At 30.3% G+C, this 21,699-nt stretch overlaps 1 protein-coding gene and 2 long non-coding RNA genes across 5 annotated transcripts; 2 read left to right on the forward strand and 1 right to left on the reverse strand.

The window, feature by feature from the left end:
• Positions 1-7,901: 7,901 nt before the first annotated feature.
• On the forward strand, positions 7,902-8,624 carry LOC113735323 (uncharacterized). Of its 2 annotated transcripts, XR_011841821.1 has the most exons (3): positions 7,902-7,955; positions 8,064-8,195; positions 8,372-8,624. It is a non-coding gene; the product is annotated as an uncharacterized lncRNA (long non-coding RNA). The 2 variants fall into 2 exon arrangements; XR_011841820.1 differs by having other exon boundaries at positions 7,913-8,195.
• A 4,505-nt stretch (positions 8,625-13,129) lies between these two features.
• On the reverse strand, positions 13,130-14,331 carry LOC113735325 (UDP-glucuronic acid decarboxylase 4-like). The gene is made up of 5 exons (XM_027262342.2): positions 14,250-14,331; positions 13,826-13,905; positions 13,648-13,731; positions 13,490-13,564; positions 13,130-13,183 (listed from the first exon to the last, which is right to left on the reverse strand). Exons 1-5 carry the CDS (start codon positions 14,329-14,331, stop codon positions 13,130-13,132), a joined length of 375 nt encoding a protein of 124 aa, XP_027118143.2.
• Positions 14,332-19,900: 5,569 nt separating this feature from the next.
• LOC140038014 (uncharacterized) lies at positions 19,901-20,623 on the forward strand. Of its 2 annotated transcripts, XR_011841823.1 has the most exons (3): positions 19,901-19,954; positions 20,063-20,194; positions 20,371-20,623. It is a non-coding gene; the product is annotated as an uncharacterized lncRNA (long non-coding RNA). The 2 variants fall into 2 exon arrangements; XR_011841822.1 differs by having other exon boundaries at positions 19,912-20,194.
• Positions 20,624-21,699: the final 1,076 nt, after the last annotated feature.

Genomic DNA, 21,699 nt, shown 5'->3' on the forward strand with positions numbered 1-21,699 from the left:
TCTTTTTTTTCCCCTCCTTGTGAAAGAGGAGATGCAATTCTTATTTGTCCGGTCTTTTATCTACAAACCATTATTAATCTTCAAAAACTACTGATGTGAGATTTTTCAACTTCCAATCACTCACAAATCGTAAAAAAACTTTGGAAGTAATCCAAGTTCTTCTTTCTATAGTTGCTATTCACAAATTTCATATTCTTTAAGCTTTTATTTTCATATAGATTTTTGGGTTTGGTTGGTTGAATTGCTGCTTAAGCAATTATTTCAAATAAATTCCCACTTTGCATACCAATGTTTTTAAATCCGAACCAGAGAGTGAACCGAAAAATCTTCCGATTCACGGTTCGATCAGTTCGACCCCGATTCAAAGATTTAATAATTTTTTATTCATTTTAGTATTAAAAATTTTGAATAAAACTAAGAGTCTGTTTGGATTCCTTGTTTTTGCCTCTATTTTTGAAAAATTATTTTTCACATTCCAAATGCTACAGTAAATGTGTATTTCCAAAACAACTCCAAAAACACCATATCCAAATATTATATAAAAAACAACTCCATAGGTGTATTTCAATTTGTATATTTCAATTATGTATATTATATTAATATAAATTGAAATATACAAATTGAAAAATTATATATTTATATATTATATATTATATAAATATTTATATACATTAATATTATACATAATATAATGTAATATACATAATATGTAATATTGTATACATAAATGTATAAATATTTATACATAATATATTATGTACATTTTTTATATACATTATTAATGTATAATATTATTATGTACACTATTGTGTATAATAATGTATAATAATGTTATGTATAATATATAATATACAAGATATGTAATAATGTATAAATGTATATTATGTAAAATATATTATATTATGTATATTATATTATATATACAATATTATGTATATTATACAAATTGAAAATTATATATTATAGATTTATAAATTATAAATTATATAAATATTTATATAATGAAATATACAATAAATATTACAAATTGAAATATTATATAAACACCATATTTATAATATTATAACATTTATAATTAATATTAATGTATATTATATATATATTAAATATTTATATATTTATTTATACATATTAAAAATATTTCATTTTATTTTAAAAAAATATATTTATATATTTATGTAAATATTATCTATTATATAAATTATATATAATATAGTATATATTATATATTATATATATATTATACATTTATATAAATGTACATTTATACATAATATATATATTAGTGTATATTTATAATATACATTTATATTATGTATTATATATAGTATAATACATTTATAATACATTTATACATTTATATTAATATACATAATTTTAATTTTACATTTATACATAATATTAATATATATTTATAATATATTAATTTATACATTTATATAATATTCATTTATAACTTATACATTTATAATAATATACACTTATACATTTATAAATATATTTGTATTATGTATTATATATAATATAATACATTTATAATGCATTTATATATAAATATATAAATATATTTATTTATAAATATTTATAAATGTATTATAAATGTATAAATGTATATTTATATGAAAATATAAAAATTAAAAATTATAATTTATACATTTATATAATATTCACTTATAATGTATACATTATAATAATATACATTTATAAATATATTTATATTATGTATTATTTATAATATAATACATTTATAATACATTTATATTTATATATATATAAATATATTTATTTATAAATATTTATAAATGTATTATAAATGTATATAAATATAAAAATTATAAACATTATAAAATTTATAATTTATAAAAAAACTCAAAAATATGTTTTAAAAATACCTCTAAAAATAATCCAAAAAACATCTACAGTAAAAGTTTTTCATATAGTTTTTGAAAAATAGCCCCAAAAATAACTAATCCAAACGGACTTGTATTTCAAGAACGAAATGCTACAGTGCTGTATTTTGAAAAATAATCCCAAAAACAGCTAATCCAAACGGAGCCTAAAATATTTATTTTAGAAAATAAATAGTTAATAAAAACCGATTGTCTATTTATGTAGTGATACGGTTAAAAATATTTTTAATAGGTGTAAATACAAAAATATAATTCCTCATTGTCTATTCTAAAAGTAGGACAACAAACAATCTTCACATTAAAAGTATTCCATATACTTTCATGGATAATATAATACAAGATGACATGCCCGAATTTTTCTAGTCTTCAGAATCACCCCGAAAATGGCCTTCAAGAAATTGGTTACCATCCTAAAATTTGAACAAGGGAAAGGATTTCTCAACAATTTGGTCATGGCTGCAATTTTCGCCAAAATTGGCGAAGTTTCTGCTCAACAAAGAGATGAGAAAATGACCGAGATGGATAATAAGATATTGTTGGCTTTGAAGGAGCTATCGATGACAATTGCAGATGTTGTGAGGCACGTGCAACAAAGTGAGGAAAGTAGCTGCAACAAGAGAGTTTTGGGAGTAGTTGATGACTTGGAGGCTAAAAAGAGCAAGGTATGTATTTTTTCCCTTTTATACCTATGATTATCATCCCTTTTTGTGGGCTTTGTTACTCAAAAATATCTTAAGCATTATTTGTTTTGCCCGTAATTGCTTGGAAGTTTGTGTTCCTGTTCTTTAGGGAAAAGGTATCACTGCTTAATCCCAGCGATTAATTGTTGGACACCCGCAACTTGCCCATTCAATTCAGAAAAAACTAGTCTTCAGAATCACCCACAAATGGCGATCAACAAATTGTTTAGGCTTCTAAAATCTGAACAAGGAAAAGGCTTTCTCAACAACTTTGCTGTGGCTGCGATTTTTGCTGGTATTGGTGAACTTGCTTCTCAACAAAAAGAAGAGCGAACGATTGAGAAGGATAACACGACACTAATGGCTCTGAAAGATCTATCTCTAACCACTGCAGATATTGTAAGGCATGTACGGCAAAGTGAGGAAAGGATCCTCAACAAGAACCAGCCACTGAAGATTCTAGGAGGAGCTGATCACTTAGAGGCTCAAAAAAGACTCAAAGTACTCTATTTGATACGTTTTTTTTTCTTCTATTTTCCCCCTTTTTGGGTTGTATTCTTTTCCCCTATTTTCCACCCTTTTGGGTTGTATTACCTTAAGTTATGTTTTTACTAAATTTTCGTCTCTGGATGATTTTTTTTTTTGGTTAAAGACATGCCTTTATATGTTAAAAAAAATCTTAGGGTTAATATACGGGTGTATAATAAATGGATGAGTGGGGGTAAGGTGGCTTGGTTTGCTATTTCGGCTAAAAGTTATAATGCTATATTTTAGCTAAAAGTTTAAATGTTGCTCAAAAAAGTATTGTATACTTTTGTTCAACATTTCTGAGTTTTTCATTCAACATCAATGTTTAATAGGTTAATCCTCATTTTTTTTGCTACATCTAATTGGTCAGTGTTGGTGAAATAAAGACTAATAGCTTAATATTGTTAATGTTTCTTAAATAAAGACTAATTGCTTAATGGATTGAATCAACTAAAAGTGTTTTCAATCCATAAGAGCTATTCATGTATTGGATGAACCGTTTCATATAGCTATTCATGTTCTTGTAGTAATGAGTGTTTACTAAAATTGATTTACTTTTAATTTTGTAATACCTATATATAGAGGTACCTTAGCACTTTTTGGGTGTACTTTTTTGATTACTTGGAACAATAAGAACATCATTATGTAATTTTCTATTTTCTTCTCTAATTTTCTAGTTCATCATTCTCTAATTTTCTATTTCCATCTCTAATATTTCAATTCCTATTATACTAGTTTATTTTATTAGTTTTATAACACGTTATCAGCATGAGTCTCTACTTTTGAGCAAAAAAAGTGAAAACGGAGCCTCTACCTTGAGTAAAAGTGAAACAAGAGATTCTGCTGAAATTCTGCTCGTGTTTTTCCGTCAACTTCTGTCTACTTATTGAGAAATGGATGCCAAATATTTGGGATTAAATAATGGTGATGATGACATTTGTCTCATTGATAGTGTTACTACGCACACTATATTGAAAAATAAATAATATTTTTCTTATTTGAAAATGGAAGAGACAAATGTTAATACCATTAGTGGTAGTGCAAAATTGATTGAAAGTTTCGAAAGAGCCATTCTATTTCTTCTTGAAGGGACTAAAATTATCATAAATAATACACAACTTTCTCTCAAGTCTCGGAGAAATTTATTGAGTTTTAAAAATATTTGTGAAAATGGATATCATATCTAGACAATGACTAAGACAAATAGAGAATGTTTATTAATCACAAGTATCATTTTTAGGCGGAAAGATGTAGTAGAAAAATTACCTTCTTTTTCTTCTGATTTATATTATGCACAAATTAGTGCAGTTGAAATTTATCACCTAATAGATCAGAAGTCTACTCATCCCAATGATTTTATGATTTGGCATGATCGTCCCGGACATCCTGAATCTATAATAATGGGATGAATAATCAAGAATTCACGTGGTCATTTATTGAAAAATCAAAAGATATTAAAAGCAAATGAATTCTTCTGTGTTGTTTGTTCCCAAGAAAAATTAATTATTAGACCATCGCCAGTTAAAGTTGGGACTGAATCCCCTACATTTCTAGAACGAATTCATGGTGATATATGTGAATTTGTAGATTCATCATGTGGATCATTTTAATATTTTATGGTGCTAAGTGATGCATCAACTAAATAGTCACATGTATATTTATTATCAACTCGCAACCTGACGTTTGCATGATTGCTTACTCAAATAATTAAGTTGCGAGTATAATTATAGATTATCCAATAAAGAAAATTAGTTTAAATAATGTTGGCGAATATTCATCATATGTTTTTGACGATTATTGTATGGTCATTGGAATAACTGTTGAACATCTTGCAACTTATATTCATACACAAAATGGTCTAGTCGAATAATTTATTAAACAGTTACAATTAATTGATAGATTATTGTTGATAAGGTCTAAACTTCTTTCATCTGTTTGGGACATATTATATTACATGCAGCAATACTTGTAAGAATTAGACCGACAAGTTATTATATTTATTCACCCCTATAATTAACTTTTGATTATGAGTCCAACATTTCTAATTTACAAATATTTGATTGTGCAGTATATGTTCCAATTGCACAATCCCAACGTCATAAATTGGGCCCTTAAAAAAGATTGGAGATATACGTCGGATATGAATCACCTTCAATTATTTAGTATATAGAACCATTGATAGGTGATTTATTTATTGCAAAATTTGTAGATTACCATTTTGATGAATTATATTTTTCGATATTAGGGGGAAATAAAAATCAACCGAAAAAGAAAATCACTTGGAAAATATCATTGGATTTCTTTGATTCTCGTGTTAAAGAATATGAATTAGAAATTCAAAAGATTATACATTTGTAAAAAATTGTAAATCAATTACTGAATGTATTTAATGATTCCAAAAAAGTTACTAAATCACATATTCCTGTTGAAAATGTTTCGATTAAAATTAATGTCCCTCAAGAACAAATTATAAGTGCTAATGAGTTTCAAGTGCGCCTGAAGTATGGGAGACCTTTTGGTTCCAAAAATAAAAATTTTTGAAAGAAAAGAAGAGTAGATAAATTAATAATTAGTGACAAAATTCAATCTCCTGAAGAGGTCGCTTGTAAGGAGTCAATTCTTACAGAGAATAAAATTATAAAAAATTCAATAAATTTTGTCACTTCAAGAAATAGTTGAAACCGAAAATAAATAATTGTTGAGAATATTTTTGCATATAATATAGCATTTGATATTGTGGCAAATGACGAGAATCATGAGTCTAGATTGATTGATGAATATCGACGTAGAAATGATTGGCCAAAATGAAAAGATGCGATCCAATTTGAATTGGATTCATTGGTTAAAAAAAAGGTTTTGACCTGTAGTATAAACACCTGAAGGTATAAAGTCAGTAGAATATAAGTGGGTATTTGTGAGAAAAAGAAATGAGAAAAATGAAATTGTGAGGTACAAAGCATGACTTGTAGCTCAAGAATTTTCACAAAGGTTTGGATTTGATTACGATGAACGTATTTATTTGTAGTGGATGCTATCACATTTAGATATCTTATGAGTTTTGAAGTGCATAAAAAACTAAATATGCGTCTAATGAACGTCATTACTACATATTTATATGAAAATATTAAAAATGATATTTATATGAGAATCTCCGAAAGATTTAACATACGTGAAGCATGCAAATCAAATACTAAAAATATTTATTCAAAGCAAATCAAATCAAATTTTGGGATAATTGTTGTATATATTGATGATATAAATCTTATTGGAACTTTTGAAGAGATTCAAAATATTATTGAATATTTGAAAAAAGAAATTTGAGATCAAAAATTTTGAAAAAAACAAAATTATGTCTTGATTTATAAATTGAGTATTTGAAAGGTGAAATTTTTGTCCATCAAACTACTTATACTCGAAAAGTATTAAAGCTATTTTATATGAATGAGATACATATATTAAGTACTCTAATGATCGTCAGATTATTAGATCCTAATAAGGATCCTTTTAAACCATAAGAGAAAGATGAAGAGACATTTGGTGCACTAGTTTATCTAGCTAGTTGTATAAGACCTGATATATCATTTGCATTGAATTTATTAGCAAGATTTAGTTTCTCGCCCACAAGATGACATTGGAATAATATTAAACATATTTTTCGCTATCTCCAAGAAACAATTGATTTTGATTTTTTTTATTCAAATAAATTCAAACCTGAATTGTTTGATTATATTGATGCTGAGTATTTATCTAATCCGCATAAACAAGATTTCAGACTGGTTATCTATTTATATATGGAGGTATAGTCATTAATTGGTGATCTACAAAGTAATTATTAACCGTCACTTTATCGAATCATACTAAAATAATAACAATTCATGAGACTAGTCGAAAATGTGTTTGGTTAAGATCAATGACCCACTACATCCGGAAGAATTGTGGGTTATCTTTCGAAAACAAAAATTCTCTAACTATATTATATGAAAATAATGCAGTTTGTATAATTCAATTGAAAAGAAGATATATTAAAAGAGATAAGACGAAACATATTTCACCAAAATTCTTTTTTTACTCATGATTTGCAAAAGAATGATGAAACTGATGTACAACAAATCCGATCAGATAATAATTTGACAGATTTATTTACCAAGGCATTGTCGATTACAACATTTGAGAAATTGGTAAAGAATATTGGAATGCGACGATTAAAAGATCTTAAATGATGTTTGCATTAGGGGGAGAAATTAATACACAGGAATAGTGTACTCTTTTTTCTTCACTAGAATTTTTGTCCCATTAAATTTTTTCTTAATAAGATTTTAACGAGATATATTCTCTGTGTAATTGACATCCAAGGGGGAGTGTTATGAAACAAGTAAAAGTGTGGATGTTTATTTGTATTCTTAAGAAGATTAATTCATAATTCAATGATTCCAAGAGGATTAATTCATAATTCATTACTATATTATGTAAAGAAATTACGTTGGATGAACCGTTTCATATAGCTATTCATGTTCTTTTAATAATGTGTGTTTAATAGATTTGATATACCTTTAATTTTGTGGTACCTATATATAGAGGCACATTGACACTTCTTGGGTGTACTTTTTTGATTAGTTAGAAGTTGGAACAATAAAAACATCATTCTCTAATTCTCTATTTCTTTCTCTAATATTTCAATTTCTATTATAATAATTTATTTTATTAGTTTTATAACACTTAATGTGTTGATGGTGACGTGGGCTTTATGATAGTATTAGTACTTTATCTTTTATAAATGCAGGCTCTTGCAAAAAGCTTGTTGGCAGACGAGACCATTCCTAAAGCAAGCCTCGACAGGGTTTGGAACTTTTTTAGTTTCAATCAATGATTTTGGGTTCATAGTATTTTAATCGTTTCTTCTTTTACTTGATTAATTGAGCTTTGAATTTTTTTTTTCGTTGGTTAGATTCTCCCATCCTATGGTGTGGAGAAATTCACCCCACAAGTGGGGGATTCCTTCGATTCCAATAAGCACCGCATAGATCACTTTGTGATCAAAGCCAATCATAACCTTAACATGATTGTTCATGTGAATCAGGTATATAATAGGTTATCAAACTGATTAGATTAGAAACACTCCATATAGGCGAGATAGTTATCCTTTTGTCTTTATGGAAGGAAAGTTATCCTTTTCTACCTCTCTTCCTTTCTATAGTTAGCATTTTATTTTGCTTTTGGTTCATATTCTGAAACTATTGTGTTGTTTTTTATTAGGCTGGTTACCTGTTTGAAGGCGAGGTTATCAGGAGACTGATCATGATGTAATTTTTTGCTAGTAAATGATTGGTAATGACTACAAGTCTTTTTGTGTTGCTTATGATATGACTTTTCAGAAGTTTTGGGTTTGGTTGGTTGAATTGCTACTTAAGTAATTATGCTGATGATTAGATACTCTTGTGGCTGAAAATATGTATGTGAATTTGGGTGGAAGACAATCAGAAAGAAATAGATAGTTTTCTTGAGCCTACTGACCATTCTTTTCTTTTCTTTTTTTTTGGGCCTATCGGTTGCTTGCACTATTGTGCTCATAACCCAGTTTGTGATCAAACTCATGATCTGCACCAGTTGATGGGCATCAAACAAACTGACAGATTCTAGTTTACTGCTACTGATGATCAAGAAATGTTTAACTTGAACCATCCAGGCTAGGATAGGAATGGCTTGTATGCTGCTATGTTTTTATCCTGATTTGGCATGACCGTAGTGTAAACATAGACAATGCAGTTCTAGGCAATTGTTATGATTAGACACCATGATGAGATCTCTTATTAATTGCAAAAAATTCCAACATATGAAAGTAAAACAGTAGCCTGAGAGTAAATGACGGCATGGAGAATGATTCTGGCAACTGAGCAAAGCCAATTATCAATGTGATGATAGAAATTTCGAAAGTTGCAAGGACCTCAACCAAAATCGGACCAAACAGCAAAAATTAATTACCATTTGATATCATTAGATATTTCCATTTCCATTCGATATAATCAAATATTTCCAGAAAATTGAGTGCAAGAGAGCATCGAAATTATAAAACCCTAAAGAACAAGAAAAACATTTACAACTGCCCAACTATAATCTCGTTTGGAAAACAAACAAAGCAAAGCATTTGCCAACTAGGAAACATTTGTTTGGCACTACTATGAGATGGTTGCTCGTGCATTTCATCTCTGTCCATAGGTGTTAATTAATCATTCAACTCCATTATTGCCTTGTCAACTCAGATTATGATATCCTAAGCTCAGATTACACCACGAGCAATGGCTAATAACAAATGTTCAACCTTGTGATATCATGTAGTATAGCTCGAGTTTTGATCTTATGAATCAGCTATATAACTAGCTACAATTAAGGTCATTAATAGTATTACAACTATTGCTTCATTACTCATCTATGGGAAGTTGATGGATGATAGTTAGCTCAAGAGGATGCAGGAGCTAACTGGCCTTAGTGGATGAATCAACTTTAATTCAAATTGCACTTCTTAATCGTTGAATCTCATCAATCCCACACAAATTTTCGAGCATTACTTAACTTACCCGCAATCACTTTCTAGTTTTATATTTCGAAGTGTGAATAGCTATTTCTAGTTTTGAATGATCACAAAACTATTAAAAACATTACAAACGACATGTATTATTACATGATTGTAATGAAGCATCAACTTTGAATTTGAGATTGTTGGCCATTCGCCGAAAGGCAGCACTGTAGCCCTCCTTATATCCTCCGAGAACAGAAAGAATTGAATAGTCCTCAATCACATGATGCTTTTGTACGAGGCATCTTGTGGTATTCTAGGGAAAAATGATTTAGTGAATATTAGTTGAACCACGTATGCCATGTGACATGGCAAATTTTTATGAGTATTGTTGAAAAAAGAAAAGTCCGAAAAATATGGTTGGCCAAGGGTTTTTTTTTTTTTTTTTTTTAAAGTTTTTGAAACCATCGAGGCTAAAATTTTTTTCTCTTTTTTAAATCCAAGGCCCAACGAGAGGGCTCCTTTTTTGCACAATAGTCCCTACCACCACATGAAGGGATTGATTAGCAAAAAGTACATGTTTAACAAAAGATAATTGTAGATAATTGTTTCAGAAACATGGCAGGCCTTCATTAGTTTTTTGTTTGACTTTCGTGAGTACCTGTTCTAACTATCTAAAAAAGTTAAAACTATGGAACATTATCAAAATAAATAAATAAATAATTTAAATTATGCAACTAATTGTATTACTTAGAATTTAGGGTTTAAATGTAAATTGTTCTAATTATGCAACTCATAGTTATTAAACCCAACTCGGTACTCAATCCAAAGAGCTGACCAAGTCACCGGTTCAACTGCGTGTTGCACGATAGGTATATCATATAACATAATAATATATTTCAAATTATAAAAATAATAAAATTTTTAAGTTGGTGGTTCAATTGATAGTTTTTTTCTCGATTCACCGATTAAACTGTCGGGTCGTTCACTAGTTAACGGATTTATTGCTTAACTGATTTAATTAGCAACCCAACTCGCTCCTATTGCCGGTTCATCGGATTGACTGATTCGACCATTGGGTCAAGTTGAAATTTATAACTATGATGCAACTTTTAAGCATTTAAATTTAAGAAAATGCGATGGATATCTAATTTAAATTGCTAAACAATTACCTTTTACTAATTGCTCCCTGTATATGATGTAAGGGACTATTGTGCAAAAAGGGTCCTCGCATTTCTGAAACGAGGAGGCCTTGAATTTAAGGAAAAAATTTTCAGCCCTTTTTGTTTTGAAAACATGGGGGCCATATGTTCAGAAAAATCCCCTTGACTAGCCACATTTTCCCGATTTTTTTTTCAACAATATTTAGAGAATTTTGCCCACATGATATTGTACTAAAACCAATCAAAAGTTACCAAGTAATGTGGTGCACCATTCCTTATCTGATATTTATGAGACAAGGAACGGTCCGTCGCTATTATTTATTGATGAATAATTCGTATTAGTACACAACTTGATATGTCATGTGGCATGTGCGATGTACGCAATACCTTCTCAGCATGCATTTGTGTTGACTAATGAGTAATGAAAGAATCTTGTTTCTCTGAATGTAGAATTCTTGATAATTTTGAAATATTGTGTTTCTCATGCACATATTTCTACCAATTACGTTGCCCCGTTGTTATAGAGTTTTGAAGTATTAATAAAGTATGTTTTTCTCCTTTAAAATTGCATTTGGTGGCACGATTCTTGGTCAAATTTTTACAGAAAGGCTTTATTATATGACAAACAAAAAATTTTAATTCAAGCTCCAAACAAAAAATAGTAATCCTACATGTAGTATAGAAAGCACTTTGGCAACAACTTTGTTAAGCTTTTCGTCTGCCTCCCCGTGGTTTTTTTTTTGTACTTTTTCATGTTATGTAAATCATTGATGGAGCTTGTGGTATAATCTTTAAAGAAGGGAATGTTAGCTTGGGTTACTGATTTACCCTTTTCCAAGCTTTTGAAGGTTTTGGTTTGTCCAAGATGGTTGGCGTTTTAGTAATTTTGTTGTCCATGTGAATTTTTTTGTTGAGCCATGTGGTACAACTCTTGATGGGAGATTCTCAGTTTGATTTACCGATTTAACCTTTTGCAGCTATTTGGAAGTGTAATGGCTCACACAGTTATTCTCCTGGTAGCCATTGGGCCTGTTGATTTTTTTTTGTTTGTCAAAGGTCAACTTCTATATATATTGGGCCTGTTGATGTTGAGTACCTCTTGAATGGTCCTCGTTGATTTTTTAAGATTTTTTTTCTTTTTTGGTTCTTTTGGTGTGGTTGTCTTGGTATGGTGGAGTTCTGCATATGAAGGCAAAAAGAGCTTCTCTTGGATGGATTCCTGACTTTTAAGCAAAGAGAAAACATACTGCATCAGGAGTTTTATTGTTCTCTCTTTGCTTAAAAGTCAGGAATCCATCCAAGAGGAGTTTTTTTTGCCTCCATATGCAGAACTCCACCATTCCAAGACCACCACACCAAAAGAACCAAAAAAGAAAAAAACAATCTTAAAAAATCATCGAGGACCATTCAAGAAGTACTCAACATACTGCAAAACCACAATGTAGGCCTTCATGATCAATTCTCAATCACCACCACACAGACTTCTGATTACTTCAAAGATGCATAACAATGCTTCGTTAAAGATATGCATTACTATTACTTCTTGTTTGTGAGCTAATATCTTCCTTAAATTGAAAGTCAGATCTATATTTTTCCTAAATCATCGAACATTCAGTAAGTACATCAATACATATCCTACTATGCTCCACCTCTGCGTAAAATACTCACTCCAATTCACATGCTCTCCTCGATGGACCAAATTTTATTAATATAGGTAATATCTAATGCCTCATGCTAAATATAGAAAATTAATCTTGCGAAAGAAAGGTTAAATCCAACGCAGCTAGGATTTCCTGAGCTCTTGATTCTTTATTTCTTACACAGAAGATGAATCCTATGCCACAACAGCCAAGCTGCCAGTATCAGAAGTCAAAACTATGCTAAAGCAATGAATTTATAGAAAGGTAACAAAATTGGAGCTTTTTATACTAAATGAGTTTGAGACGATCCTGTTAAAGAACTATACATAAAGCCTTCATGCATACCCCTTCCCTCACGCCCAATTAGTAAATATGTATGGATATATAGTAACCAATTTGAGGCAGCTCAGTATGTCCACATCACAAAAGAAATTCTGGCATTGCTCCATAAGAATAGATATTATACTGCAAGCCATGTGAAGATCAATCCAAGAAAGACAAGATAAAAAATCACTAATACCCTAGAGACTCATCCACAGAAACATCTTTCCAAATGCATCGTTTACAGAATACTGCAAAGAACTTCACAAGGAGGAAAAGGTTTATTTTTTCCCACTTTTTTTCTTTTCGCATTTTAGTTAGCCCATATAACAAAATCAAATTACTCAACAAGCAAAAAATTGATTTTTACATTTATTTACTCGAAAGGTCCTACGTGGTCTCCTTCCATCAACCTCATCAAACCTTCAACCTGCAACATCATGCAACATGGTACGAGTTCTCTCTTCAGGCCCGCATTCAATAAACTGGATGAAATTTACTAGGAACAAATTCTGGCAAGGAGCTCCCAAAAAATAAAAATGTAAAAGAAACCAACAGGCCAAACCCTTTTGCTATATCCTGGAATCCATATCATGCTTAAATGAAATAACTAGCGCAAGATTGACTGAGAAATGACAAGGTTGAAGCAAATTCTAAAAGACAAATGGCATCCATCAAAACATAGAAGAAGAAATGCTCAATTTACGCGCAGGCAGAGAGGCCATAGACCCTTTACCAGATCAGAAACGTATTGGAAACTCCTAGTTTGCTTCCCATCCCCATAAACAGTCAATGGCTCCTTTCTTAAAGCCTGCAATGCAAAGTAGCGTTACATTTTGGACCATTGCATCTCCAAAGCGAAAGAACACAACTATATACTAATTGGAAGCAAACCTGAGCAACAAAATTGCTAACCACACGCCCATCATCGATGCACATACGTGGTCCATAAGTGTTAAAGATCCTAGCAATTCTCACCTAGGAAAAAGGTTTTTTTTTTTTTTAAAAAGAATAATTAGCTCCATCACTATCAATGGTTAATTAATTAAAGGTCGCTCCATGATTTGAGTACCTCAATATTTAGGCCCCTGTGATAATCCATAGTCAAGGTCTCAGCTGTACGCTTTCCCTCATCATAACAACTGCGAACGCCTGAATGAAGAAGCAAACCAAACTAAGGTGTTAACCAAACTAAGGTGTAACTTCACTTGCTTAATCATCATTGTTGAAACAAATAAAAATGTCATCTACCAACAAAGAGAATAGACCACTCAATTTTCTCGCACGCAATCCTATTTAATTAACCACTCCAATCCTTTAGATTTTGATTATTATATAATATAATTGAAGAAAGTACTCCAAGGCAATCAAAGCCAAACACTCGGTCACAAGTTGAGAAGTTTGACAGATGGAAGTGGACATGGAAGTTCCTAGAGCCCGTAGTAGGTGGTGAAAAGTAATCATCAAAAGAAAACAAGAAAAGAAAAGTGACTCACCAATTGGGTTGACATTTTCCCAATAAGTCTCGACCTGCGGATGCTCCAAAGGGTCACCGTACACCGTACACCATTTGGTCATGGCTGCAATTTTCGCTAGAATTGGCGAAGTTTCTGCTCAACAAAGAGACGAGAAAATGACCGAGAGGGATAATAAGATATTGTTGGCTTTGAAGGAGCTATCGATGACAATTGCAGATGTTGTGAGGCACGTGCAACAAAGTGAGGAAAGTAGCTGCAACAAGAGAGTTTTGGGAGTAGCTGATGACTTGGAGGCTAAAAAGAGCAAGGTATGTATTTTTTCCCTTTTATAACTATGATTATCATCCCTTTTTTGTGGGCTTTGTTACTCAAAAATATCTTAAGCATTATTTGTTTTGCCCGTAATTGCTTGGAAGTTTGTGTTCCTGTTCTTTAGGGAAAAGGTATCACTACTTAATCCCAGCGATTAATTGTTGGACACCCGCGACTTGCCCATTCAATTCAGAAAAAGCTAGTCTTCAGAATCACCCACAAATGGCGATCAACAAATTGTTTAGACTTCTAAAATCTGAACAAGGAAAAGGCTTTCTCAACAACTTTGCTGTGGCTGCGATTTTTGCTGGTATTGGTGAACTTGCTTCTCAACGAAAAGAAGAGCGAACGATTGAGATGGATAACACGACACTAATGGCTCTGAAAGATGTATCTCTAACCACTGCAGATATTGTAAGGCATGTACGGCAAAGTGAGGAAAGGATCCTCAACAAGAACCATCCACTGAAGATTCTAGGAGGAGCTGATCACTTAGAGGCTCAAAAAAGACTCAAAGTACTCTATTTGATACGTTTTTTTTTCTTCTTTTTTCCCCCTTTTTGGGTTGTATTCTTTTCCCCTATTTTCCACCCTTTTGGGTTGTATTACCTTAAGTTATGTTTTTACTAAATTTTCGTCTCTGGATGATTTTTTTTTTTGGTTAAAGATATGCCTTTATATGTTAAAAAAAATCTTAGGGTTAATATACGGGTGTATAATAAATGGATGAGTGGGGGTAAGGTGGCTTGGTTTGCTATATTTCGGCTAAAAGTTATAATGCTATATTTTAGCTAAAAGTTTAAATGTTGCTCAAAAAAGTATTGTATACTTTTGTTCAACATTTCTGAGTTTTTCATTCAACATCAATGTTTGATAGGTTAATCCTCATTTTTTTTGCTACATCTAATTGGTCAGTGTTGGTGAAATAAAGACTAATAGCTTAATATTGTTAATGTTTCTTAAATAAAGACTAATTGCTTAATGGATTGAATCAACTAAAAGTGTTTTCAATCCATAAGAGCTATTCATGTATTGGATGAACCGTTTCATATAACTATTCATGTTCTTGTAGTAATGAGTGTTTACTAAAATTGATTTACTTTTAATTTTGTAATATCTATATATAGAGGTACCTTAGCACTTTTTGGGTGTACTTTTTTTATTACTTGGAACAATAAGAACATCATTATGTAATTTTCTATTTTCTTCTCTAATTTTCTAGTTCATCATTCTCTAATTTTCTATTTCCATCTCTAATATTTCAATTCCTATTATAATAATTTATTTTATTAGTTTTATAACACGTTATCAGCATGAGTCTCTACTTTTGAGCAAAAAAAGTGAAAACGGAGCCTCTACCTTGAGTAAAAGTGAAACAAGAGATTCTGCTGAAATTCTGCTCGTGTTTTTCCGTCAACTTCTGTCTACTTATTGAGAAATGGGTGCCAAATATTTGGGATTAAATAATGGTGATGATGACATTTGTCTCATTGATAGTGTTACTACGCACACTATATTGAAAAATAAATAATATTTTTCTTATTTGAAAATGGGAGAGACAAATGTTAATACCATTAGTGGTAGTGCAAAATTGATTGAAAGTTTCGAAAGAGCCATTCTATTTCTTCTTGAAGGGACTAAAATTATCATAAATAATACACAACTTTCTCTCAAGTCTCGGAGAAATTTATTGAGTTTTAAAAATATTTGTGAAAATGGATATCATATCTAGACAATGACTAAGACAAATAGAGAATGTTTATTAATCACAAGTATCATTTTTAGGCGGAAAGATGTAGTAGAAAAATTACCTTCTTTTTCTTCTGATTTATATTATGCACAAATTAGTGCAGTTGAAATTTATCACCTAATAGATCAGAAGTCTACTCATCCCAATGATTTTATGATTTGGCATGATCGTCCCGGACATCCTGAATCTATAATAATGGGATGAATAATCAAGAATTCACGTGGTCATTTATTGAAAAATCAAAAGATATTAAAAGCAAATGAATTCTTCTGTGTTGTTTGTTCCCAAGAAAAATTAATTATTAGACCATCGCCAGTTAAAGTTGGGACTGAATCCCATACATTTCTAGAACGAATTCATGGTGATATATGTGAATTTGTAGATTCATCATGTGGATCATTTTAATATTTTATGGTGCTAAGTGATGCATCAACTAAATAGTCACATGTATATTTATTATCAACTCGCAACCTGACGTTTGCATGATTGCTTACTCAAATAATTAAGTTGCGAGTATAATTATAGATTATCCAATAAAGAAAATTAGTTTAAATAATGTTGGCGAATATTCATCATATGTTTTTGACGATTATTGTATGGTCATTGGAATAACTGTTGAACATCTTGCAACTTATATTCATACACAAAATGGTCTAGTCGAATCATTTATTAAACAGTTACAATTAATTGATAGATTATTGTTGATAAGGTCTAAACTTCTTTCATCTGTTTGGGACATATTATATTACATGCAGCAATACTTGTAAGAATTAGACCGACAAGTTATTATATTTATTCACCCCTATAATTAACTTTTGATTATGAGTCCAACATTTCTAATTTACAAATATTTGATTGTGCAGTATATGTTCCAATTGCACAATCCCAACGTCATAAATTGGGCCCTTAAAAAAGATTGGAAATATACGTCGGATATGAATCACCTTCAATTATTTAGTATATAGAACCATTGATAGGTGATTTATTTATTGCTAAATTTGTAGATTACCATTTTGATGAATTACATTTTTCGATATTAAGGGAAATAAAAATCAACCGAAAAAGAAAATCACTTGAAAAATATCATTGGATTTCTTTGATTCTCGTGTTAAAGAATATGAATTAGAAATTCAAAAGATTATACATTTGTAAAAAATTGTAAATCAATTACTGAATGCATTTAATGATTCCAAAAAAGTTACTAAATCACATATTCCTGTTGAAAATGTTTCGATTAAAATTAATGTCCCTCAAGAACAAATTATAAGTGCTAATGAGTTTCAAGTGCGCCTGAAGTATGGGAGACCTTTTGGTTCCAAAAATAAAAATTTTTGAAAGAAAAGAAGAGTAGATAAATTAATAATTAGTGACAAAATTCAATCTCCTGAAGAGGTCGCTTCTAAGGAGTCAATTCTTACAGAGAATAAAATTATAAAAAATTCAATAAATTTTGTCACTTCAAGAAATAGTTGGAACCGAAAATAAATAATTGTTGAGAATATTTTTGCATATAATATAGCATTTGATATTGTGGCAAATGACGAGAATCATGAGTCTAGATTGATTGATGAATATCGACGTAGAAATGATTGGCCAAAATGAAAAGATGCGATCCAATTTGAATTGGATTCATTGGTTAAAAAAAAGTTTTTGACCTGTAGTATAAACACCTGAAGGTATAAAGTCAGTAGAATATAAGTGGGTATTTGTGAGAAAAAGAAATGAGAAAAATGAAATTGTGAGGTACAAAGCATGACTTGTAGTTCAAGAATTTTCACAAAGGTTTGGATTTGATTACGATGAACGTATTTATTTGTAGTGGATGCTATCACATTTAGATATCTTATGAGTTTTGAAGTGCATAAAAAACTAGATATGCGTCTAATGAACGTCATTACTACATATTTATATGAAAATATTAAAAATGATATTTATATGAGAATCTCCGAAAGATTTAACATACGTGAAGCATGCAAATCAAATACTAAAAATATTTATTCAAAGCAAATCAAATCAAATTTTGGGATAATTGTTGTATATATTGATGATATAAATCTTATTGGAACTTTTGAAGAGATTCAAAATATTATTGAATATTTGAAAAAAGAAATTTGAGATCAAAAATTTTGAAAAAAACAAAATTATGTCTTGATTTATAAATTGAGTATTTGAAAGGTGAAATTTTTGTCCATCAAACTACTTATACTCGAAAAGTATTAAAGCTATTTTATATGAATGAGATACATATATTAAGTACTCTAATGATCGTCAGATTATTAGATCCTAATAAGGATCATTTTAAACCATAAGAGAAAGATGAAGAGACATTTGGTTCTGAAATATCATATCTTAGTATATTTGGTGCACTAGTTTATCTTGCTAGTTATATAAGACCTGATATATCATTTGCGTTGAATTTATTAGCAAGATTTAGTTTCTCGCCCACAAGATGACATTGGAATAATATTAAACATATTTTTCGCTATCTCCAAGAAACAATTGATTTTGATTTTTTTTATTCAAATAAATTCAAACCTGAATTGTTTGATTATATTGATGCTGAGTATTTATCTAATCCGCATAAACAAGATTTCAGACTGGTTATCTATTTATATATGGAGGTATAGTCATTAATTGGTGATGTACAAAGTAATTATTAACCGTCACTTTATCGAATCATACTAAAATAATAACAATTCATGAGACTAGTCGAAAATGTGTTTGGTTAAGATCAATGACCCACTACATCCGGAAGAATTGTGGGTTATCTTTCGAAAACAAAAATTCTCTAACTATATTATATGAAAATAATGCAGTTTGTATAATTCAATTGAAAAGAAGATATATTAAAAGAGATAAGACGAAACATATTTCACCAAAATTCTTTTTTTACTCATGATTTGCAAAAGAATGATGAAACTGATGTACAACAAATCCGATCAGATAATAATTTGACAGATTTATTTACCAAGGTATTGTCGATTACAACATTTTAGAAATTGGTAAAAAATATTGGAATGCGACGATTAAAAGATCTTAAATGATGTTTGCATTAGGGGGAGAAATTAATACACAGGAATAGTGTACTCTTTTTTTTTCACTAGAATTTTTGTCCAATTAAATTTTTTCTTAATAAGATTTTAACGAGATATATTCTCTGTGTAATGGACATCCAAGGGGGAGTGTTATGAAACAAGTAAAAGTGTGGATGTTTATTTGTATTCTTAAGAAGATTAATTCATAATTCAATGATTCCAAGAGGATTAATTCATAATTCATTACTATATTATGTAAAGAAATTACATTGGATGAACCGTTTCATATAGTTATTCATGTTCTTTTAATAATGTGTGTTTAATAGATTTGATATACCTTTAATTTTGTAGTACCTATATATAGAGGCAAATTGACACTTCTTGGGTGTACTTTTTTTATTAGTTAGAAGTTGGAACAATAAAAACATCATTCTCTAATTCTCTATTTCTTTCTCTAATATTTCAATTTCTATTATAATAATTTATTTTATTAGTTTTATAACACTTAATGTGTTGATGGTGACGTGGGCTTTATGATAGTATTAGTACTTTATCTTTTATAAATGCAGGCTCTTGCAAAAAGCTTGTTGGCAGACGAGACCATTCCTAAAGCAAGCCTCGACAGGGTTTGGAACTTTTTTAGTTTCAATCAATGATTTTGGGTTCATAGTATTTTAATCGTTTCTTCTTTTACTTGATTAATTGAGCTTTGAATTTTTTTTTTCGTTGGTTAGATTCTCCCATCCTATGGTGTGGAGAAATTCACCCCACAAGTGGGGGATTCCTTCGATTCCAATAAGCACCGCATAGATCACTTTGTGATCAAAGCCAATCATAACCTTAACATGATTGTTCATGTGAATCAGGTATATAATAGGTTATCAAACTGATTAGATTAGAAACACTCCATATAGGCGAGATAGTTATCCTTTTGTCTTTATGGAAGGAAAGTTATCCTTTTCTACCTCTCTTCCTTTCTATAGTTAGCATTTTATTTTGCTTTTGGTTCATATTCTGAAACTATTGTGTTGTTTTTTATTAGGCTGGTTACCTGTTTGAAGGCGAGGTTATCAGGAGACTGATCATGATGTAATTTTTTGCTAGTAAATGATTGGTAATGACTACAAGTCTTTTTGTGTTGCTTATGATATGACTTTTCAGAAGTTTTGGGTTTGGTTGGTTGAATTGCTACTTAAGTAATTATGCTGATGATTAGATACTCTTGTGGCTGAAAATATGTATGTGAATTTGGGTGGAAGACAATCAGAAAGAAATAGATAGTTTTCTTGAGCCTACTGACCATTCTTTTCTTTTCTTTTTTTTTGGGCCTATCGGTTGCTTGCACTATTGTGCTCATAACCCAGTTTGTGATCAAACTCATGATCTGCACCAGTTGATGGGCATCAAACAAACTGACAGATTCTAGTTTACTGCTACTGATGATCAAGAAATGTTTAACTTGAACCATCCAGGCTAGGATAGGAATGGCTTGTATGCTGCTATGTTTTTATCCTGATTTGGCATGACCGTAGTGTAAACATAGACAATGCAGTTCTAGGCAATTGTTATGATTAGACACCATGATGAGATCTCTTATTAATTGCAAAAAATTCCAACATATGAAAGTAAAACAGTAGCCTGAGAGTAAATGACGGCATGGAGAATGATTCTGGCAACTGAGCAAAGCCAATTATCAATGTGATGATAGAAATTTCGAAAGTTGCAAGGACCTCAACCAAAATCGGACCAAACAGCAAAAATTAATTACCATTTGATATCATTAGATATTTCCATTTCCATTCGATATAATCAAATATTTCCAGAAAATTGAGTGCAAGAGAGCATCGAAATTATAAAACCCTAAAGAACAAGAAAAACATTTACAACTGCCCAACTATAATCTCGTTTGGAAAACAAACAAAGCAAAGCATTTGCCAACTAGGAAACATTTGTTTGGCACTACTATGAGATGGTTGCTCGTGCATTTCATCTCTGTCCATAGGTGTTAATTAATCATTCAACTCCATTATTGCCTTGTCAACTCAGATTATGATATCCTAAGCTCAGATTACACCACGAGCAATGGCTAATAACAAATGTTCAACCTTGTGATATCATGTAGTATAGCTCGAGTTTTGATCTTATGAATCAGCTATATAACTAGCTACAATTAAGGTCATTAATAGTATTACAACTATTGCTTCATTACTCATCTATGGGAAGTTGATGGATGATAGTTAGCTCAAGAGGATGCAGGAGCTAACTGGCCTTAGTGGATGAATCAACTTTAATTCAAATTGCACTTCTTAATCGTTGAATCTCATCAATCCCACACAAATTTTCGAGCATTACTTAACTTACCCGCAATCAC

Source organism: Coffea arabica, chromosome 3c (genome assembly GCF_036785885.1).
Source record: "Coffea arabica cultivar ET-39 chromosome 3c, Coffea Arabica ET-39 HiFi, whole genome shotgun sequence".
Classification (NCBI taxonomy): domain Eukaryota; kingdom Viridiplantae; phylum Streptophyta; class Magnoliopsida; order Gentianales; family Rubiaceae; genus Coffea; species Coffea arabica.